This window comes from Cetorhinus maximus, chromosome 5 (genome assembly GCF_964194155.1).
Source record: "Cetorhinus maximus chromosome 5, sCetMax3.hap1.1, whole genome shotgun sequence".
NCBI lineage: Eukaryota > Metazoa > Chordata > Chondrichthyes > Lamniformes > Cetorhinidae > Cetorhinus > Cetorhinus maximus.
Genome location: NC_135883.1, coordinates 80931896 through 80954472, shown reverse-complemented (window position 1 = coordinate 80954472; position 22577 = coordinate 80931896). Strand labels below are relative to the sequence as shown.

Here is a 22577-nt window from a genome sequence, read left to right as displayed (position 1 = left end):
TAGTTAATAAAGTGAGTGTTAATCCTACAAAGAGTGAGTTTGGGGAATTAATAAAGGAAAATAAGGAGATGGTAGATTAATTAATGAGGCATTTTGCATTGGTCTTCACTATAGAGGATGCAAGTAACATGCTAGAAATAGCTGTAAATCAGGAAATGGGAGGGAGGATTACAAGCACCCAGAGAAATGGCATTGAGCAAATTGTTGGAGCTCTGTGCTGACAAATCCTCGGATCCTGATGGACTTCATCCTAGGGTCTTAAAAGAAGTGGCTAGTGAGATGGTTGATGTATTGGTTTTAATTTTCAAAAATTCCCTAGATTTGGGGATGGTTCCACTGGATTGGAAAATAGCAAATGTGATACCTTTATTCAAAAAGGGAGGGAGGCAGAAAGCAGGAAACTACAGGCCAGTTAGCTTAACATCACATCTGTCATAAGGAAAATTTTAGAAGATATTATTGAAGATCTTATAGCAGGCCACTTTGAAAAATTCAAGGCAATCTGGCAGAGTCAACATGGTTATGTGAAAGGGAAATCATGTTTAACCAATTTATTTGAGTTCTTTTGAAGGAGTCACATGTACTGTGGATAAGGGGAACCGGTGGATGTACTGTACTTAAATTTCCAGAAGGCATTTGATAAGGTGCCACGTCAAACATTGTTATGGAAAATAAAAGTTCATGGTGTAAAGAGTAACATAGTGGCATGATAGAAGATTGGCTAGCTAACAGGAGACAGAGAATAGGCATGAATGGGTCTCTTTCTGGTTGGCAGGATGTGATGAGTGGTGTGGCACAGGGACCAGTGCTGGGGCCTCAACCTTTTTATAAAAATGATTCGGGTGAAGGGACTGAAAAAATGGTTGTTAAATTTGCTGATGGCACAAAGATAGGTAGGAAAGTGAGTTGTTAAGAGGACATAAGGAGGCCATAAAGGGACATAGGTTAAGTGAGTGGGCAAAGATCCAGCAAAATGGAGTATAATGTGGGCAAATGTGAAATTGTCCATTTTGGCAGGGGGAATAAAAAAGAAGCTTCTTATCTAAATGGTGAGAGATTGCAGAGCTCTGAGATTCAGAGGGACCTGGGTGTCCTAGCGCATGAATCACAAAAGGCTATTATGCAGGTACAGTAAGTGATTAGGGAAGCTAATAGAGTGCTATCATTCATTGTGTGGGGAATTGAATACAAAAGTAGGGAGGTTATGTTTCATTTATACAGGGCACGTGTACTGTAGTGGTTCAAGCAGGCAGCTCACCACCACCACCTCAAGGCCAATTGGGGATGGGCAATAAATGCTGGCCTAGTCAGCGATGCTCACACCTCATGAGCAAATAATAAAAAAGGACCACACCTGGAGTGTGTAGAGTATTGGCCTCCTTATTTCAAGAAAGACGTAAATGCGTTAGAAGCAGTTCAGCGAAGGTGTCCTAGACTAACATCAGGAATGGGCAGGGTTGTCTTATGAGGAATGGTTAGACAGACTAGGTTTGTATCCACTGGAATTTAGAAGAGTAAGAGGTGACTGGATTGAAATCTTTAAGATCCTGAGGGTGGACGTGAAGAGGATGTTTTCTCTTGTGGGAGAATGTAGAACTAGGGGACACTGTTTAAAAATAGAGTCACTCATTTGAGACAGATGAGGAGAAAATTTTTGAGGGTCTTGAGTCTTTGGAACTCTCTTCCTCAAAAGGCGGTGGAAGCAGAATTTTAAAGTATTCTTAAGGCAGAGCTGGACAGATTCTTGATAAGGGGGTGAAAGGTCATCGGTGGTAGGCAGAAATGTGGAGTTGAGGTTACAATCAAATCAGCCATGATCTGATTGAATGGTGGAACAGGCTCAGGGGGCTGTGTGGCCTACCCCTGCTCCTAATTTGTATGTTTGTATATATAATGGGCTTCTTGATGTCTTGACTGGTTACAGGAGTAAGTAGCTATGCCATACAAGTCAGCAACACCGTAAGTTACTTCCTTGGACTGAACTGAGTTAGCTGACCTTGGCTGTAATGACAGTAAGGCAGAGAATTGACTTCAGCATCAATGGGTCATAGAGAGGAAAATTGGCTTAAGCCATCAGTGCTGACCGGTTATTGCCAGCAGCCATTGCTGGATGTGCCCATTGTGGATGTTTTCAGGACGGGTTTGGGCTCAGATGTGCTCCCTTCCCTCCCTACATGGTTGAAAGATTGCCAGCACTCATTAGATTGGCAAAGGAAGAATTGTCACTTGGTAAGGTGATAGGCTTCCAGGTATTACATGGCTAGCATCACAGCTGTTAGGTGGTAGGGTAGATCTTCCCATCAGCTGGTCATGTATAAATACTTAACACACTTGTGCTAGAGTTTTTTTATTATGTAGATCTATGCACGGGTGTTAATTTATTTAAACTAAAATGCGCTAATACACAAAAAAATGCAAACATAACATAAGTTCGTTAATTATTTCAACAAGCACAGGATTTAGCTACAGAGTCATTGGTGGATCTCGAAGAGTGAGATTGTTTTTAAAGAAAATATTCAGATTCCTGATTGTGAAAGCATTTAGCTTACATTAATTTCGCATTAAGCTCTCAACCCCTTCAAACCATTTCCTAACTCATTAAGGGCCCATGCCTGAAAAGTTAATTTATTTGTTTTTCCATGGATTCTGACTGACTTGCTGAGTGTTTCTGACATTTTTTGTTCTTGATTACTATTTAAGTAGAGCATCTTTAAGTGAAAAGACTGGATAGTAGTTTTGGTGACTTTTTTGTCAAAATCTAGTGAGATGCTGACATAATGAACTGCAAAGGGAGATATGTGCACTTCTGAGCTTTGCATTATATGTGATGCTTATTTTAAAATGGGGCCAACATTGTGGAAAGGATAAAGGAGTCTGCTGTCTACCTTTTTGAGCTGTTCTCTCCAATGGAATAGAACAAAATTTTGGAAAAGCTTTATTTTTCATTTGTTTACCTCCTGGCAAAGTTCTCAAAAGCTATGATTTAGTTTGCATTTATTATCATAGGGGGTTTCCTGTGGCAATACCACTATATTTATGTTTCTTAGAGGAAGAGTACGAGCAACAAAGGGTTACCTGGCAGATCATGTTTTATCACGGACCCAATTATGTTCCAAGCTGTATATATCGATTGACATGTTTGTACCTCAAAATGTATGAAGAACTGTGGCTCAGAAAACTGTGTTTTGGTATAGAGGCTGTGACACAGTTCTGCTGCAAGCTTTAAGCAGATCGGTTCAAACCACTGCCCTTAATTCCTGTGTTGGAATCTTTCCAAGTGCTCACAAGAATATTGCCCATAACTGCATTCCTCACCAACATGACTGCAGTAGATTGCTAACACACTGCAGGATTCTCTCTAGTCTAGGGAGTCATAGATGGAATTCGGGGGTCTATAGGTGTCACCCACATTACTGTATTTTATGGACCATTAGAAAGATCTCCTTCAGTGTGTAGCTGTATGTGACCATGAGCACAATTATATGTCCCAATACTGTCTACACAGCCAGGAGCCATTTGGCATTCTCGGGCAATCCACAGATGCTTACTTTATTTGAGACAAAAGCAACATTCCAAGGTTGGCAGCTATAAACCAAGATACCCTTTACAACAATGATGCTTGTCAGAGTACCCTTTGCAGTGGTCTGACTTGAGTATCTGCACAACTGTACAAAATCATAAGCATCTCTGTGCTAATCTGATGTGTAATATAACTTTTAAGAAGAAGGTTATAATAGATCACATGATCTTATTATCCAAAGACCGAATAGCACAGGCTACCTTGGTAGCCTGTAGTGAGTAGTCTAGAGTGAGAGTCTGTAATGTGTACCTACAACTAAAACCCTGTCTCTACAAGTGTAGTTGCTGAGTTCCTTTGTAAATAAATAGGATGTGTTCTACATAAGGACCATCTGCTGATCTGCTATCTCTATGGTACCATTTCTGCCATTCTGAAACAAGTGTGCAACCCGGATCCATTAGTCCAACTAAACTTGTGACCAAGGATCCAACAAACTAGCGATGAGGTAGGAAAAGCAAGAGAGGACACAAGGAAAAGCAAGGAAGGAAATCAAGTGAACCGAAATCGGGCCGTACCTTGCAGTAATTGTAAGTAGAATTTGTGTCCTAATCGTTGAAGCAGTCCCCTTGAAGCATGCTGCAGTTTGGAAGAGTTGATCCTTTTGACCCAATGGTGGACGATTGGTCTCATTATGTTGAACGCCTAGCATTCTTTTTTCAAGCTAATGACATTGCGGGGGAGGAGAAGAGGCACGCGATCCTCTTATCCATGTGTGGGAGTGAGACTTATGGATTGATCCGAAATTTAATGGCACCCGGTGCCCCGGATTTGGAAAGTTTTGATGATTCAGTGAACCTTGTGAAGAATCATTACCAGCCCAAGCCCTCGGTAACAATGCAACGGTTCAAATTTAACTCAAGAAATAGAGCCCCGGGGAGACAGTTGCTTGTTATGTGGTAAGTCTAAAATAGTTAACAGAATATTGTGAGTTTGGTACACCTATAAACAAAATGCTTAGAGATCGTTTGGTGTGCGGTATAAATGAAGATTCCATTCAGAAGAGTTTACTGTCTGAAACAAATTTGTATTTTCAGAAGGCGCAGGAAATAGCACTGGCAATGGAAGGTGCAGTGAGGGACTTGAGCCATACAGGGAGCACAAAATGGCGCCGTCCTCCATGTTGCGCAGGGACCCCCCAACCAAAAAGAGTGTGAAAATGTATAGCTCTGATGAGAAGTGGGAAGTAGCCACAGCTTACATATAAAAAGAAATGACTTAGCAGAGAAAATATGGAATAATGGTAACAGAGGTGGAAGCAGACAACCTTGTAATGAATCAAAGTTTTAAAAAGTCGAATGTTTTTACTGTCATCAATACGGACACCTCATGAGACATTGCAAGGAGAGAATCAGGCTGACTTTCAATCAGAATAAAAAATCCCATGAGATTCATAATATAGAAGAGCCTGAAGTAACAGATTCTGATATATATTCAAAGGTAATTTAAAGGTAGGAAGAACTGAGCCAATCTATGAGGGTGAATAATAGGCCTAACAGAATGGAGGTGGATACAGGAGCTTCCTCTACAGGGATAGGTGAGCATACTTATAAATACCTGAATCAGGGGATTGTAAATTAAATTTGGAAGAAACTGATGCCAAATTGAAAACTTACACGGGAGAAGACATCAAAATCAAAGGCATAAGCAGGGTTACTGTACAGCACAGAAGTCAATCAGTGAAGCTACCCTTGATGGTGGTAGCAGGTGAGGGGCCTGGACGAAACTGGCTGAAAGAAATTAAATTGGATTAGACTGAGATCTTCCAACTGAGAGCCAGTGGATTACCTGAGCTACTACAAACATATGCCTCAGTTTTCCAAGATGAACTTGGGAAGATCCAAGGGCTACAAGCAAAAATTCATGTTGATCCAGACTCTACCCCCTGATTTATGAAGGTGAGACCTTACCGTATGCAATGTGGGAAAAGGTAGATGCCGAATTGGATAGATTAGAGAAACTGGGAGTGATATAACCTGTGCAGTTCTCTGAATGGGCAGTGCCAATAGACCCCGTGCATAAGCCTGATCAAAGTGTTGAAATTTGTGGAGACAATGAATTGACTGTCAGTAAAACGGCTAAGTTGGGCAGACACCCGTGAGAGTGGCCAGGAAGGCCATGGGTGTGATTACATATTGACTATATGGGACCTTTTATGGGAACAATGTTTCCCCTCCTTGTTGATGCTCACTCAAAATGGATGGACGTATGAGGTAAAGTCGTCGTCTTCATCTTCTGCTACAATTGACAAGCTACGAGAAAGTTTCGCCATCAATGGACTACCAGAAGTAGTCATATCAGTTAACAGCACGGCATTTACGAGTGGAGTTCCAGTGTTTTATCAGCCTCAACGGTATTACTCCTGTAAAAATTTTACCTTCTCACCCTTCTTCGAATGGACTGGCCGAGCGAGCAGTTCAAACATTCAAAAATGGTAAGAAGTTGTTAACTGGAGACTCCATAGCGACGAAGTTAGCATATTTTATTTTCCATTATAGAGCCACCCCTTGCACGACAACAGGTGTCACACCTGCTGAATTGTTGATGACTCGCTGTCTCAGAACAAGATCGAGCTTAGTAATGCCAAACTGGGGGGGGGGGCGGGGGAGGTGAAAAGGAGTCAGGGAAGTCAGAAAATTGTCCATGATTGGCATAGTTCTGACAGAAAGTTTACCGTAGGAGAGATGATGTATGTCATAAATAATTTTGGTGAAGGAACTAAGTGGTTATCGGGTGAGATAAGTGAAGTCACTGGACCTCTTTCTTACCACGTGAAAGTAGATGTCCGAATCATACGAAGACATATAGATCATATAAGGAGGAGAGAAACAAAGTATCAGGAAATGATTCTTCCAGTGTTCATGACTGCATCAACATCTCAAGTTGAAAGAGCTCAACTGAGTACAGATATGTTGAAGGATCGGCTGTATCTGCAAGAGTTGAGGAAACAGATTTGCAGGTTCCCACCGAAGAACCTGATGTTCAGAAAATTCCAGAAAAGCAAGTTCCTGACAAGACATCTGAAGCTGTAGAGCTGAGATATTCTACATGCATAAGGAAACCTCCCAGAAAGACTGAATTTGTAAATTTACTTAAAATGTCAAATTATTTGCGCAGATGAGAAGAATTGTGACTGCAAAACATATTTCTGAGCGAAGGGGGAGGAATGTGGTAATCTGATGTGTAATATACCTTTAAGAAGAATGTTATAGTAGATCACATGATCTTATTATCCAAAGACAGTAGCGCAGGCTACCTTTAGTAGTCTGTAATCAGTAGTGAATAGTCTAGAGTAAGAGTCTGTAATGTAGAGACAGGGTTTTAGTTGTAGGTACACAAGTGTAGCTGCTGAGTTCCTTTAGTAAATAAATAGAATGGGCTCTATATAAGATGCGTCTACTGATCTGCTATCTCTATGATATCAACTCGGTCATCCCAAAACAAGCGTGCAACCTGGATCCATTAGTCAAACTAAACTAGTAACCAAGGATCCAACAATCCCTAAGGCTTCTAAAACAGTGTGAAACAGGATGAAACTCTTAGGACTAAGCTTACCCCTTGCTTCCTCCCTTTTAGCCCTGAACTGCTCAATTGAAAGCTCTGGATCAGCAGTTGTGGTTTCTTTGCCAGACCAACCTAGCAGCAAGAAGAGCCAGGACTAGAAGAAGCCACTAGACTTCCATCTCCCTCATTAAACCCCCTCCCAACCACATACATGAGTGCTAGGAGCCATTCCTTCGATTCCTGGCAATGGCCTTCTACCACCCAAAATCTTTCACCCAATCAACTAGTGCATCCTGCCTGGGGTCAGGCAGAAGATTGACTAGATTCATCCAGATGAGCCCCGGGAGTTTAAATCTCCCTGGTTTCACCATGCAAGGAACCAAATGGTTTGTTGTCCACCTCAGTCTGCAGCTGCACATCCTATTAAGTAGATAAATTTGGGGCTAAAGGGTCTAAAGAATAATCAAAATCATCAAATAAACGTTTGGTTAAAATACTTTATTTGGGTATAGCTGCAAATCATAATTAGATGTCATCCAAAGCTGTTCTTTCCTTTCCTTTCAATAGATTTCTTGCTGAACAGTAAATTCTGCAATGGAGAAAAGCATTGTGAGTGACTGTGGCCCTGCTACTGATAGTAAGGACTTTGATGTTTTCAGTGCAATGGACTGGAAGGATGGAATAGCAACACTTCCAGGGAGCAATTTAAAGGTAAAACTTGGACAATTGACATCCAATTTTAGTTCAAATTAATATTAGAATTACAGTGAACTTTTTTTAGAAGCAAATTAGAAAATAATGCATTTTCTACAAAGTGTGTGAATATATTCTAAAACAAAAATATAACATTTTGTAGAAAGATTGCACAAGTTTCTGACTGGTTGTAATTCTCTTATTTCTTCTCACCTACTGCTGATGTGCACTGTGGTTAGTTGTCACATGTCTATGGTTTGTCATGTTGGGTAGAGCAGTTTTCTGGATTCAGAATATTATTAATAATACAGGTTAATCTCATCAATAAGTTTTCTTTGGTTTCAGTTCAGAGTAAATGAATTTGATGCTTTGGAGATCATCACGGATGAAACAGAAGTAGAAAGGATAAGGAAGGCGACTGCGACAACAACATGGAGTGTGCCAACAGCACAAGAAGGTCAGTAGAGCATCTTGGGATGATTTTCGTGTTATTTTGTTTGGTGTGCATGTATGGCCATTTTACAAGATATCTTCAATTGTGCTTCTAAACTAATAATATTATTCCTAACTGTTCTTTTGCAATATATTGATTGTAATCTAAATTCTTTCTGTAGTTAATGTACTTCCTCCTTTTGTTGAATAATTTTTCATTAAAGACAAACATGAAAGGTTATCCCTATACTTGACTGATCAGTAAAATCGTACCACCAGTTGCCTTGCTGATTGTATAGTTTAAGTTTCCCATTTTGTCATAGTTTTGGATTTTTTTTTTTTGCTGTTTGTATATGTACAAATTCCAAGAACAAATTTGGCCTCAACTAATGATCCAGGTTCAAATCCCACCACGGCAGCTGGGAATTTACATTCAGTTAATTAAGTCAAACCTGGAATTAAGAAGTTAGTATCAGCAATGGTGACCATGCAATGACTGAATTGCTGTAAAAGCCCACCTGGTTCACTATTGTCCTTTTTAAAGAAGGAGATCGACCGGGATTTTCATTTCGGATTGGGAAAAAGCAAGTTGTGTCCAATCTTGACTTCCGAAACCTGAAACTGCCTCCAAATCCAATCCTGACATAGTTATGTCTCCGAGAGATGTGGGCGGGGAGGGGTCAGGTTTTGCAAGCCATTATGCAGTGTGGGAGAGTGTGAAAGTAACGTGGATTCAGAGCTGGGCTGGTTAGAAGGCCAGTTTCTAAGGTTATTCTTAGGCCCCTGAAACCTCACCCCTCACCCACCCCATGCCCCTTTCATGACCCTCATACTCCCCATGCTCCTTCCATGGTCCCTCATACACCCTGGACCCCATGTATCCTCCGTAGCCACTCACCCAGCATCTACTATGGCCAGATTTCGGGATCTATTTGAAATGGACATAATAAATAATTTCTAACAATCTATTAGAGCTGTCATTCAAACATACTTCATACTGAGAAAGAAATTCTCATTCATAATAGCCGTTCAAAAAAGTTAGTCCCCTCAAGTGATCAATCTGTTGTAAAAACAAAAACTTATTCACTTAACACATCAGAGACAGATAATCGTTTAATAATCTCTTAAACTTGATATCAAAGTATGAACCCTTGCTGAGATAAGTGGTTCTGGAGCTTTTGAAACATAGCCAAGCATTCATAATAGGCTCAGCAACCCCTTGAAAATGTAAACAATGGGGTCCATTGAAACTGGAAAAACAAATGGCTATTTTTCTCCTAAGCTACACCCAGATGTCCTTTCAATTAAAAGTATCCGGGAGCTGCTTTTCCCCTCAAGTGAAAACTGCTGATTTTTTAAAAAATTCACAGGTTATGGCATTTAACTCCCTTCAGATTATTAAAGTATTAATTGCAAGCAGCCTTCCTTTCAGTTTTGAATGCATAAGAACACTTTCCCTGATGGAAAAAATACTTTAATGCATTTCAATACTCAAACAACCCTAGTCACTGAGCCCTATGATGAATTGCTACAGTTGAAACATCTGCATTACAATGCAGTATTTAATAGTAATACTGGAAGTTGTCAAAACTTGAAACACTTAACTATCAGAATGTTCCTGACTCCTCAGCAGGCTTCCTGCAGTGGTTACGAACTCTCCAATGAGGTGGGTTTTCTTTGGGCTTTCAAAACCCGCACCAGCACATGAAAATAGTGGGGTGAACAAATTCAGATTTCCTATAGGGCTCACACTGGTGACTTTGACCTCAGAAGGGGTGCTTGTGGGGTCACAAACCAAGGCCTTCTGGACCCATGTAAAGGCCACAAAAAAATAATGCGGGGTCGGGAATGCACTGAAAATTTAAAATTACTGTTTTTAAAAAAAAATTGTCATTCCCCATCCCATTCCCACCTCCGTCACTAGATGAAAATCTGGCCCCTTGTGTCCTTTAACCTGGCCTGCCCTACATGTATCTCCAAACCCACAACATTTTTAACTGCCCTCTGTAATGGCCTAGCAGGCCACACAGTTTTATTCAAGAAGGCAACTCACCAAACCTTTGCTAGGGCAATTAGGGGTGTACAATAAATGCTGACCTTGTCAATGACACCCACTCCCATAAATGAATTAAAAAAAAACTCTCCTGGAATTAAACTTGACACTTTCCCAATCTGTATGATTGGATAAGATATAAGCATGCATTTACCCATTTTTCATTTTTTTAAATTAAAATATGTTGATTAGTTTTACAAATAAACCAACTTTTCAATGTAAATAATGCCTGTAATTAAATGCTGCACATGTTTAGTTTATTAAGCATACTATTGTGACAATATTTTGTGTACCTAAAATTAATAAACACTGTATTTAGCTCTGTCTAGAAATCCCATCCTATCAAACACAGAGGAGCCACCCAGTATGGACGGTATACTTTGCTGTGAAAATTGCGGTCATTATGGGACGACCGAGGAGTTTAGTCATGGGAGTAAATTTTGCAGTGAAAGGTGTATGCAGCAAGCAAAAGAAAAGTAAGTGCTAAGCAATTTTTGATGTGGTTTACTTGTGCAATAATAAGAATACTGCTTTTGTTCTTAAGTGTTCCGGTGGACACGAAAGAATGAGTTTTGGGAAACTAAACAGCAAGACATAGTCTAAAGGCTAAAAGCAAAATACTGTGGATGCTGGAAATCTGAAACAAAAACAGAAAATGCTAGAAAAACTCTGCAGGTCTAACAGCATCTGTGGAGAGAAAAAAACAGTCAACGTTTCGAGTCCTTATGACTTTTTTTCAGAAGAAGTCATAAGGACTTGAAACGTTAACTGTTTTTTTTTCTCTCCACAGATGCTGTTAGACCTGCTGAGTTTTTCTAGCATTTTCTGTTTTTGTTTTGATGAGACATAGTCTAGTGGATTGGAAGATGAATGGCAGGTGCAATTTAATATGGACGAGTCTGAAGTAATACATTTTTGGTGGAAAAGCAGGGTCTGAGAGTACACACTTGATGGAAAGACAGTGAATTTTTAGAGAAAACATTGGGTTTGAATGCAAAACTACTAGAAAGTGAGAGTGCTGGTAGATAAAGTCATAAAAAAGGCCAACATAGTTTGAATTTCTAAGTAAGGACATGGATTGCAAGAGTAAAGAAGTAGTGATGAACTTCTACCAAACATTCGTTGGCCACCATTTGTGTAAAGTACTGCATACAGATTTGAGAGCCCCATTACACGAAGGACATAAAGTCATAGGTCTGGAATTTCATGACCCAATATATACCAAGATTGCTCATAAATTTACACCTGTTTCTATGCCAATGTTGCCATCTGGAATTTTACGCCCAAATTTCAAGTAGGGCTCTTTTGCCTCTTCTGGAATGTAAAAGCCAACATAAAACAAGTAGCATCACCAATATGGGTGTAAGTAAACTCTAACAGAGCACTTTTAAAAGGATGGATCGTACACCATTCTTCAAAATGAGGCTTAGGATTTGAAGGTAAGTGTTAAACTGCTTCTCTCTTTGGTTTTTAAAATTCTTTAATCAGTGTGTTTCCAATGTTTCAACAGCATTTCCATTTTTACAGAGAGGGGGAAACCAGGTCAGCAGGAGAGCGCCTCTAACTTTTTAGAGACCTGCAGACCCTCTTAGAAGCCAGATGTGCTTACCCTGGGACCAGGAAAGTTGAGTAGTTGTGAATTCAGTCATTGGGCTTGGAGAGAGGTGGCACTGCTACTGGGTGCCACTTCTTAACTCCAAGTGCCTTTGCGTAATGCAGAAAGAAGCTTAAATACCCAGACAAGAGCTGACAAGTTGTCATTTGATATATTGTACCTTTCTTGGCACCAACAAACCTACGAAAGATACAGTTACGCAGCTGACACTTCAGACTGCAATGGGCTTAATGACACTTCTGTCACCTGCTTGTGTAGATTATATGCATGCACAGTTCCTTTTACTCTCACAACAACTGACTAACAAAAACCCCAAACATACTAGACCAATTTGGTACCCATGTACACCCTGTCTTCAATGACCTCCATACCCAGTAATAAACTGCAGTCCATACTTCCCTTCCCTGTTGTCTTTGCAGGACAAAGTGGCACATTTTGTCGAGGAACGGGGAGCATAGCAGGGGTGTGGTTGTGGGGGGTGGGGCTGGCGTGTGGATGGTGTGCTCATCCTGAGAACCCTCACCCTCTCACCCCTCCCCCATCCAGGAAGAGAAGGATATCCAGCCCCTGGGCTGCCAAGCTGCATTGACTCTGGTAGAACGCAAAGTGAGCAGGTTATGCCACAGTGGGTTGAGAATGCAAGCAGTTGTTATCTCTTCATGGAAGCCCTCTGCACTAGAACACAGACACAACTTTCCACTACCCTTAAATGCTATTATAATCTTATGCCTTTTCCTCTACAGATTCAACAAGATGCAAACAGCCAGTCATGGAGGAGGTGGGAGAGGCAAAGCAGCTTGATTTTGGGTCTCTAGATTTCTGTAGGCCACGAGTGATAAGGAGAAATATAGGGCCCTATTCCTGTTTCTTCAATATCATCCTTGGTATTTACTTGCCACTCCACCTCAAGATTAGTGTCAGTACCATCACATTTTCTAGACTCCAATGCAGAGATAGACTCTGGTAATACTCAGACAAAACCAGATGAGCTCACTGGCTTTGTTTGATAGTTTGAGTTATCAGGAATTTGGTTTCGCCTGCCATTTTTAACGGGCTCTCAGTCACCTGACTCACCGAAAATCCAGGCCTCAGTAAGGGAGAAAGTGATTTTATTGACTTTGTACTGATTTTGTTTACTCTTATTTTACCTCAGGATATCTATTCTGAGAAAGGAACCATCAACATGCAACAATGAAGAAGTTGCAAGAGGTAATCGTAAAAAGAGACAAAAACCAGCTTCAACTACAAAAGGAGACATTAAAGAAAATGGAGAGATGCTGAAGGACGAAGAGGAAGATATTGTATGTATTTGTTTCTTCCTTTCTGTTTGGGAAAACAGTCTGTATCATTTTTGCTTATTGCAGGGACCAATCCAAACTCAGTGTTTGTACAATACATGTTGCAGATGTACTAGATTTATAAATATTTGTCAGAGTATTGACTCTTTAAAATATCTCCATCTCTCATCACAGACCAAGGATACAATGAGATTTTTCTGGAAAAATTCAGGAAGCTGGAGGGGTTAGGGTGGGGTAGGGCAGTTAGAGATGGGACTGCTCCCAGCTAGCAAGTGTATAATTTCCCTCAAACTGCTGAACCACTCCTTTTACTTGGAGTCCAGTCAAAGCTTCACTGGATCAATGTATCAAAAAAATGATTTTGAGCTTGTATTGCTGAAGTGACCACAGTCCATTGCAGATGGATAAATCCTACTGCTGTTGTTACCTGAGATGATTCTGAGTTGAAATCCTAGAATGAAAGTTTCTTTGTATAAATGAGATTAGGGATGATGGCAATTTACATCTTTTTTTATAGATCTGCAAAGTAGTAATTATTACAAGTTGGCAAATGAACACACAGCAGACACACTGGAAACATTAAATATTGTGTTAAGAATAGTAAATACATGGAACAACCAAATTCTGGAGGAAACCTGTACAGAACAACTTGTATTATCATTATGTAAGAGTCCCAATTTTACAAAACTCTGCCTGTCTGTTGTACAGTTGAGTTGGAAGATTGGATGTCTGACTTCATACTCAATTTAATGTGCTGCATTTTGCACTGTGCTTTTTTTGGGAGCTAAAGGAGGCAGAGCTGGAGGGCAAGCTTGGCCACAATATTTAGCCATAAAAATTACTCAGTGAGGTCTCATGTTAAATATCACAGCTTTTGCAAAACTTTGTCTCCAGTGTGTACCTTGTGTTACAACCAGGGGAGGAGGGGTTGGATGACTCCCCTCTTTACCCTTTCTTTGTTTGACCACCACAGGTTTTCTTTTTGTTTGGAAAGGATATACATTTCCAATTCAGTGAGTACTTAACTGTCTATCCGCTGTGATCATAGAAAAACAAATACAACAGGTTTTCTTGAGTTTAACAAAGAAAGATGTAGACTTTATTAGATTAAACCGACCTAAGTAATAAAATATGTACTAACCTGTGTGCGCACACTCGAAGTTTACACACATGCAAATGCAGATTACAGAATGGGGAAGGAGAGGTTGGCCAAATTAGTCTATTAAAAGAAAGTAAAAGAGTACAACAGCCTGTAGCTTGGTGACTCGGCTGGCTTCAGGCCGAATCGGTGGTCTTGATGCTCCTGGTTTAAAGATGTAGATCGCTGAGTTGGTTGTTCTTCAGGAGACGGTAGAACTGGGTTGGTTTCTTTTGCAAAATCTCTGTCTGCAGTAGGGCATCCGTGGATGATCATAATCAGCAAATGGGGCTCAAAACTTACCAGGTGGGCTAGGGAAAAGAGGGAGGGAGGGCTGCACTTGGGTCTTCTCCCTAAGCTGCTTGTCCTTGGTTCCGCTGAGAAACATGTGCTTGGAATGTACAAAGGATTGAGTTTTTTCATGTGACCTTCTCCAACTGCCAGGGGGTTTGAAAAAAAAGACGCTGTTTGGGTAATCCAAATGTGACTTGGTTAGCTCGTGCCTGGAAACTAACTTAGCCAGGGACCCATTGTCCAAACAATTAGTCTTAATAGCCTGTCGCCAACAGTTGAATGCCTCATGTGATTGTCATAGATGCCTTACTAATGAGACAGGACATTCCCCTGAAGTCAAACCAAAACAAAAATAGCTGGAAAAACTCAGCAGATCTGACAGCATCTGCGGAGAGAAACACAGATAACGTTTCGAGTCCGTATGATTCTTCATCAGAACTAGACGAATATAGAAATGTTGTGAAATATAAGCTGGTAGAGGGGGGTGGGACAGGTAGAGCTGGATCGTTGTCTTTGTATTTTTCAGATAGACTGATCATAATTCAAATTGGCGTTAGCCATCTTGGGCTGAGTTCAAATCACTTTCTTCTCTGTTTTTAAAATATCTTTTTTAAAGTTCAATTCTGGTTTCCAGCTGGTGGATTAAAAATCATTATTTGGCATAAAGCACATCTTTATGACATTTACCTTTGTAACATGGTGCATGAGGGCTCTACAGACCTAGTCTGCTTTAGCCTAATCCCTAAAGCAAGTTTGCTGTATTTGGAGTTGCCAGTGAACTGTAGTATTTTTGGGACTAAGCATTTTCGTACTTAATCGAATGCTGCCTTAATGACAAAGGCAGTCACATTCTCTTCACCTCCAGAATTCAGCAGTTTCATCCATGTTTGGCCTTGGTCTGTAATGATATCTGGAGCCAAGTGGTCCAGACAGAATCCAAACCAAACATTGGTGAGTAAGTGCACCTTGATAGCTCTATTGACAACTCAATCTATTACTTTACTGATAACTGAGAGCAACATGGTAGTAACAAAAACTGAGGATGCTGGAAACAAAAACAGAAAATGCTGGAAATGCTAAGTAGGTCAGGTAGCAGCTGTGGAGAAGAAAACTGAGTTAATGTTTCAGGTCAATGTTCTTTCATCAGAACTGGGGAAGTTAGAAATGTCATAGGTTTTAAGCAAATGAAAAAGAACAAAAGGGGAGGTTTGTGATAGGGTGGAAGGCAAGAGAGATTAAATGACAAAAGAGTTGGTAGTTCAGGGCCAAAGGTTGCAGTAATTAGATAAGTCAAGAAACAAAAAGAACAAGAGACGTGTCTGGAGGAGTTGTGAATGGCAGATGCTGAACAGCTACCACCTGAAAGCATAAACAAGAAAAGAGTCCAGCCAAAACCTGCAAAGCAAAAGGAAACCAAATAGGCAGAGATTGTACTCTGAAATTGTTGAACTCGGTGTTGAGTCCAGAAGGTGATAAAGTGCCTAATTGATGGATGAGATACTGTTTCTCTTGCGTGGAGTTTCACTGAAACAATGCAGGAGGCAGAGGACAGAGATGCCAGCATGAGAGCAAGGTGGAAAATGTAAATAACAAGTGACCGGAAGCTCAGGGTCATACTTGCGGAATAAATGGAGGTGTTCTGGAGGTCACTCAATCTGCATTTGATTTGCCCAGTGTAAAGCAGATCATATTGTCAGCAGCAAATACAGTATACTAAATTGAAAGAGGTACACACAAATTGCTGTTTCAACAGGAAAGTGTGTTTGGGGTCTTGGATAGCGAGGAGAGAGGAGGTAAAAGGGCACAAATGCATGATCTGTTGATAATGGAGTCACTTAGCTCTGTCTAGACATTCTCTTTCCACTGCCTACCATTTTTTTAGGCTACATCTAATGAGTGACACCTCAAATCCTGGCCAGAATGGGGCTGATTGATTGATTGATTGATTAATTAATTAATCCCCCCCGCCCCATCAGTCAAGCCTGGAAAGTAAGTGACTTAATTGTAATTTTTATTATGAAACTATTCTCCACTCATTGCATTTTGCTGGAAGAATAACTCTGGTAGTCTCATCAGTCTGGCCTCTGACTCCAGATCCACAATAATATGATTGACTCTTAACTGCCCTTTGAAATGGCTTAGTGATCCCCTTAGTTATCAAGGAGGTAGCTCCTCCAAGAGCAATTAGGGATGTAAAATGTAAAATACCTGCTGGCAGGTTGTAGGTGTATTCATGAATACTTGCATTGCTGCTATAGAAGCCGCAATGTTTGTTTTTATTCTTTCATGGGATGTGTGAGTCACTGGCAAGGCCAACATGTGTTGCTCATCCCTAACTTCTCTTGAACTGAATGGCTTGCTAGGCCATTTCAGAAGGCAGTTAAGAGTCATCCACATTGCTGTGTTTCTGGAGCCGCAAGTAGGCTATGCCATGCCAGATTTCCTTCCCTAAAGGGCATTCGTGACCCAGGTGGGTTTACACAACAATAGTTGCCAGGGTTACCACTACTGAGACTAGCTTCATATTCCAGATGTAGGAATTGAATTGAATCCTGTGGTGGGATCCTTTATCCCCAAAGCAATGGCCTGGGCTTCTGGACCACTATACTACCAAGCCACCGTCTCCTCCATATAAGAATGGATTTGAGTTGAGCTGAATGGTGTGTGCACAAATAATTTTAATTCGAGTGCTTGGCAATGAAACAGATAAACTAAAAATGCTGAAATAAACTGCATTTAATGCAGTTACTGTAGTCCGAGGTAAATGTGTTCAAATAATTTAGTACAAATGTCTTGTTGAAATAAGTTGCTTCTGTGTGACCAGCTTGACCTTGGTCCCTGTAGCTCTAGACAATTTCCTGTCTCATGAAGAATTTAGCCTGTTTAGCTTAAACTGCTTATTGGTCTGTCTCCCTTCAGTCTAAACTCATTAAGCTGATGATAATCAATTAACCTTACCCCTGATGTTCTGCTGGTTACAAGACCGGTTTAAGTGCTGATAATTGTAAGAGATCAGTGATAACATTAAAGCTACAGAGGAGAAAAACTGAGTGGATTATGACTATGCAAAACAGAATGCGATATTATTCTGTCCTCGGCTATCACTCGAGCCTTAATTGTCTTGATTTAATCAAATCAAGCCCACATTAATAAAGAATCTCGTCACCACCCATAAGGTGCCAGGTTCATACTTACATACACTGGGCAATGCCCTCCTGGCTACCTTAAGCATGCTGGGAGATCACATAATGTACCCCAGAGGCAGGTTTCATACGTTGGAACAATTACTCAATCTTTTTTGTTTTCACACAGTTCAATAGCCATAATAAAAACAAACTGCTGGAAAAATTCAGCTCTGAAGAAGAGTCTTACGAACTCACAACATTAACTCTGTTTCTCTCTCCACATATGCAGCCAGACCTGCTGAGTTTTTCCAGCATTTTCTGTTTTTATTTCAGATTTCCAGCATCTGCAGTATTTTGATTTTTATTTTAGCTTAGCAGCTATGTTGTTGCTGTACCCAGCATCCGTTGAATGCCTAAAGTAGGGAAGAATTAGGTGACTGGCTGTCAAGCTAACACCACATTAAGGCCATCAGGTATCTCTGTTTAAGTGACAGAAGAGCCAGAAAGCAGACAGAACCTGACAGCAATTATATTACTCGACATGATTGACACGGATGCAGGGCCCTTGTGATATACAAACTAAGCAGATGTAAAGCATGCACCTCAGTAGGCTACAAGTGAAACACTGCAGCCATTCAACTTATTCATTTATTCTGCAAGGAGTCACAAGCACAAGTGATGAGTACCATAGCAAATGACATGGACAATGCATAGAACACACAATGGATGAAATAAATCCACTACTCTTGCTTCTGACCATTGTGCTTAATATTTATCTGTCATTGGTTAAAATAAAACAGGAGCCCAGCCAACTGGGAATACATGGTGGTTAGATTTCAAGATTTTTGATCATATTTTTACTCCAAAATCGAGTTATGATAAGGGATTGTATTATAAAAACCAAGTTAATTCACATTGGCAGAAAAAGAAAGGTTGACCCAAAAAAAAACATGCACCAGACAATCCAGCTGGGGACATGTCATAACTCTGGTCTACTTCAAACTAACACAGTGAGGACCTATTTTCTAAAATGAGGCCCATTAAGCCAGGATGTCGGCAGAAAATACACAACTAGAGAGGAGAGGTTACAGCTATACCTGAAAGATCGTCTAAGGTAATCCAGTGGCATTTCAGAAACAGCACATGAAAAATGTAGGAGAATGTGGTTTGGAACAGCTACTTTGAAGATGCGATTATATCTGTAGGAATTGGTGTTGTTGTGGAACTCCTTGGATGACATTATTGCAGGCATTGTGGCCTAGATTTTTGCTTCTGAGGTGAGTGTGCATAGCTGCACCTTCTCAGCATGGGATTGGGAGGGGGGGGTGGGGGTGCAAGTGGAGGGGGAAGAAAGTGTCCCGAATGGCAGGATCTCCATTTTTGGCAGGGGACTAGGGGCGAGATGGAGTTGGGTCCCCCCCGCCCCCCCAGACGCAGATTGGAGGTGGACATGTACTGCTGAGTGCTGAGCAAGGCTGATTGAAAGGCCAAGCTTGATTTTCTGGACTTTGTCCTTTGTCCCAGTTGTTTTGTTAAGTATTAGGTCCTCTAGGCCTCACCCCACCCCTGCTCACTCCCCATGCCTATACATGCCAACTCCTGCACCCCACCGCACCCCCCCCCCACCCCATGGCCTCTTTTAGCCCTTGTGCCAACTAAACCCCCATTCACCACCCTTTGCCCTTACACCCTCCATCCTAACTCGCCCAGTACGCACCATAGGCAGATCTTAAGAGCCATGCTGGGATGAAAAAAAAAAGTTCTAAATATCTATTAGAGATTTCACTACATAATTCATGATGGCTGTGGGTTTGGAAGGTGCTGTGGAAGGAGCCTTGGCAAATTTCTTCAGAGCATCTTGTAGATCCCTTCAAACAAATATTTGTATTCATAATCCCACATAATAGACAGCTAATCCTTCAATAGGATTTTTTTATTTGTTCATGGGTTGTGGGTGTTGCTGGCTAGCATCTATTGCCCATCCAAAATTGCCCTTGTTCAGAGGGCATTTAAGAGTCTTGAGCCACATGCAGGCCAGACCAGGTAAGGTCAGCAGATTTCCTTCCCTCTAGGACATTAGTGAACCAGATGGGTTTTTACAACAATCGCCAATGGTTTCATGGTCATCATTAGACTTTTAATTCCAGATTTTTATTGAACTCAAATTCTACCATCTGCCATAGCAGGATTCGAACCCTAGTCCCCAGACCTTTACCCTGGGTCTCTGGATTACTAGTCCAGCGATTATGCCATTACCTCCCCAATAGGATGGAAGGGGTCATCAATAGTGCTATCAAGTGGCACTCGCTTAGCAATAACCTACTCACTGACACCCAGTTTGGGTTTCACTAAAGCCACTCAGCCCTTGACCTCATTACAGCCTTGGTTCAAACATGGACAAAAGAGCTGAATTCCTGAGGTGAGGTGAGAGTGACTGCCCTTGACATCAAGGCAGTATTTGTCAGAATGTGGCATCAAGGAGCCTAGCAAAATTGGAGTCAATGGGAATCAGGGGGAAAACTCTCTGCTGGTTGGTGTCATACCTAGCACAAAGGAGGATGGCTATGGTTGTTGGAAGTCAGTCATCTCAGTTCCCGGACATCACTGCAGGAGTTCCTCAGGGTAGTGTCCTCGGCCCAACCATCTTCAGCTGCTTCATCAATGAACTTCCTTCCATCATAAAGTCAGAAGTGGGGATGTTGGCTGATTGCACAATGTTCAGCACCATTCTTGACGACTCAGATACTAAAGCAGTCCATATTCATATCTAGACTTGGGCCGATCAAGTGGCAAGTAACATTCGCGCCACATGTGTATCAGGCAATGACCATCTCCAACAAGAGAGAATCCAACCATCACCCTTTGATGTTCAATGGCATTACATTCATTAAATCCCCCACTATCAACATCCTAGGGGTTCCCATTGACCAGAAACTGAACTGGACTAGCCATATAAATACTGTGGCTACAAGAGCAGGTCGGAGGTGACGAATCCTGCATGAGTAACTCGCCACCTGACTCCCCAAAGCCTGTCCACCATCTACAAGGCACAAATCGGGAGTGTGATGGAATACTCCCGACTTGCCTGGATGAGTGCAGTTCCTACAACACTCAAGAAGCTTGACACCATCCAGACCAAAGCAGCCCACTTGTTTAAAACCACATCCACAAACATTCACTCCCTCTACCTCCAATGCACAGTAGCAGCAGTGTGTACCATCTACAAGATCCACTGAAGGAATTCACCAAACTCCTTCCACAGCACCTTCCAAACCCACGGCCACTACTATCTAGAAGGACAAGGGCAGCAGATTGATGGGAACACCACCACCTGGAAGTTCCCCTCCAAATCACTCACCATCCTGACTAGGAAATATATTGCCATTCCTTCACTGTCACTGAGTCAAAATCCTAGAACTCCCTTCCTAACAGCATTGTGGGTGTACCTACACCACATGACTGCAGTGGCTCAAGAAGACAGCTCACCATCATCTTCTCAAGGGCAACTAGGGAGGGGCAATAAATGCTGGCCCAGCCAGCGAAACCCACATCCTGTGACTGGAAAATTAAAAAAAAATCTTTGAACTGCCAATCAAACTGTGATCTTACAGCCCCCACTCTGATAAGTTGTGGAAAGCAGTCAAGTAGTAATAATGCTATAATAGCACTTGGGGTTATGTCAACAAATAGCTATTGAAACTGCAAGCACCCATTTTTTTTTTCTTCAAATCTCAGACACAGGCAGGCTGTTTTTTGATTCAATTATTGAAGGGCAGACTATTTAAATAATGTGACTATTCCACAGACCTTATCCGTCCTTTGAGCATTTATGTCTACTCTTTAAAAATTCGTAACTCCTCACTGCGGGATAAGGCCTTTCCTCCAGCGAAAATTGAGTTTGTTTGACCTCTGCACAGATGGCCCTGCTGAGTTTGGATTTCCCTTGTGACAGTCACATCCTGTTCCCCTACTTATAAAAATGGGGGCTGGACTGCTGGACCTGGATTCCCAGTGACATTGTGCATATGCCGCAAAGCCTCCGCGACTTTGTGAAAATCTGGGCCTATGAGTGCAATTGACGCCCTCCCGCGTTCTTGAGAATTGTGTTGTCAATCACTTTGCTCCTGTTGGTCAGTGGCAAAATTGATGACGTTGGCCCTACCTGATTTTGATGAGTTATGGCCAGCAGGCTGGTTGACACTGCAGATGTGACACTGCCAACATTGAACACCTGGGCACATAAAGACAAAGGGATGTGGTGACTTTAGTGGCTATGGCAATTGGATCTTGCCTGCAGGTCTCCCTGAAGAAGATAGCCCTGCAGCATCTTAAGGAAGAGCTTTTCTATCATTCCCAATTGCAAGGAACTGGTACAGCAGACCTGTTGTACTGCATGCTAGTAAAACCTGATGATGTGCCTTGTCTATCAGCTGACATCAAGGCCCTCCCTGCTATTAATGGTGTTCCTACCAGATATAATTATATCTGGGCATCACATATAACCCCCATAGAATCCAAAAAATGTAGATTTTAGTTCAATTTGCAGCAAACTCAGCTTTCAGTTAACAGACTGCAGCCTCAAGTGTATAAGTGATTAAATGCGAAGCTAACAATGTACCACCAGTGTTGTATCGGCATTGAAATATGGTGTGCCTTCCATTTGAATACTAATTATGTCACCAGTAACCCATATGCCTTCATGTTGTACCACAAGGAATGAACTTTGCCAAACATGAATTTACTGCATGCAAAAAAGATCGGAAAAGCACTGCCAAAATTTACTCATGCCAGTTTTGGGGTTAATTTCGCAGACACGAGAATGTTCGTACACTACAGGATGCTACTAAT

The 22577-nt window shown here is 41.4% G+C and overlaps 1 protein-coding gene across 4 annotated transcripts in view; it reads left to right on the top strand.

Annotated features, from left to right (window-relative positions):
• Positions 1-22577, top strand: part of l3mbtl3 (L3MBTL histone methyl-lysine binding protein 3) — a 182673-nt gene that overhangs the window by 27539 nt on the left and 132557 nt on the right. For all 4 annotated transcript variants that reach the window (XM_078542122.1, XM_078542123.1, XM_078542121.1 and 1 more), the window contains 4 exons: positions 7649-7792; positions 8120-8231; positions 10579-10735; positions 13028-13175. In XM_078542122.1, coding sequence (XP_078398248.1) covers positions 7676-7792; positions 8120-8231; positions 10579-10735; positions 13028-13175 — 534 coding nt within the window. In that variant the 5' untranslated portion in view covers positions 7649-7675. The remainder of the gene's footprint in view (positions 1-7648; positions 7793-8119; positions 8232-10578; positions 10736-13027; positions 13176-22577) is intronic.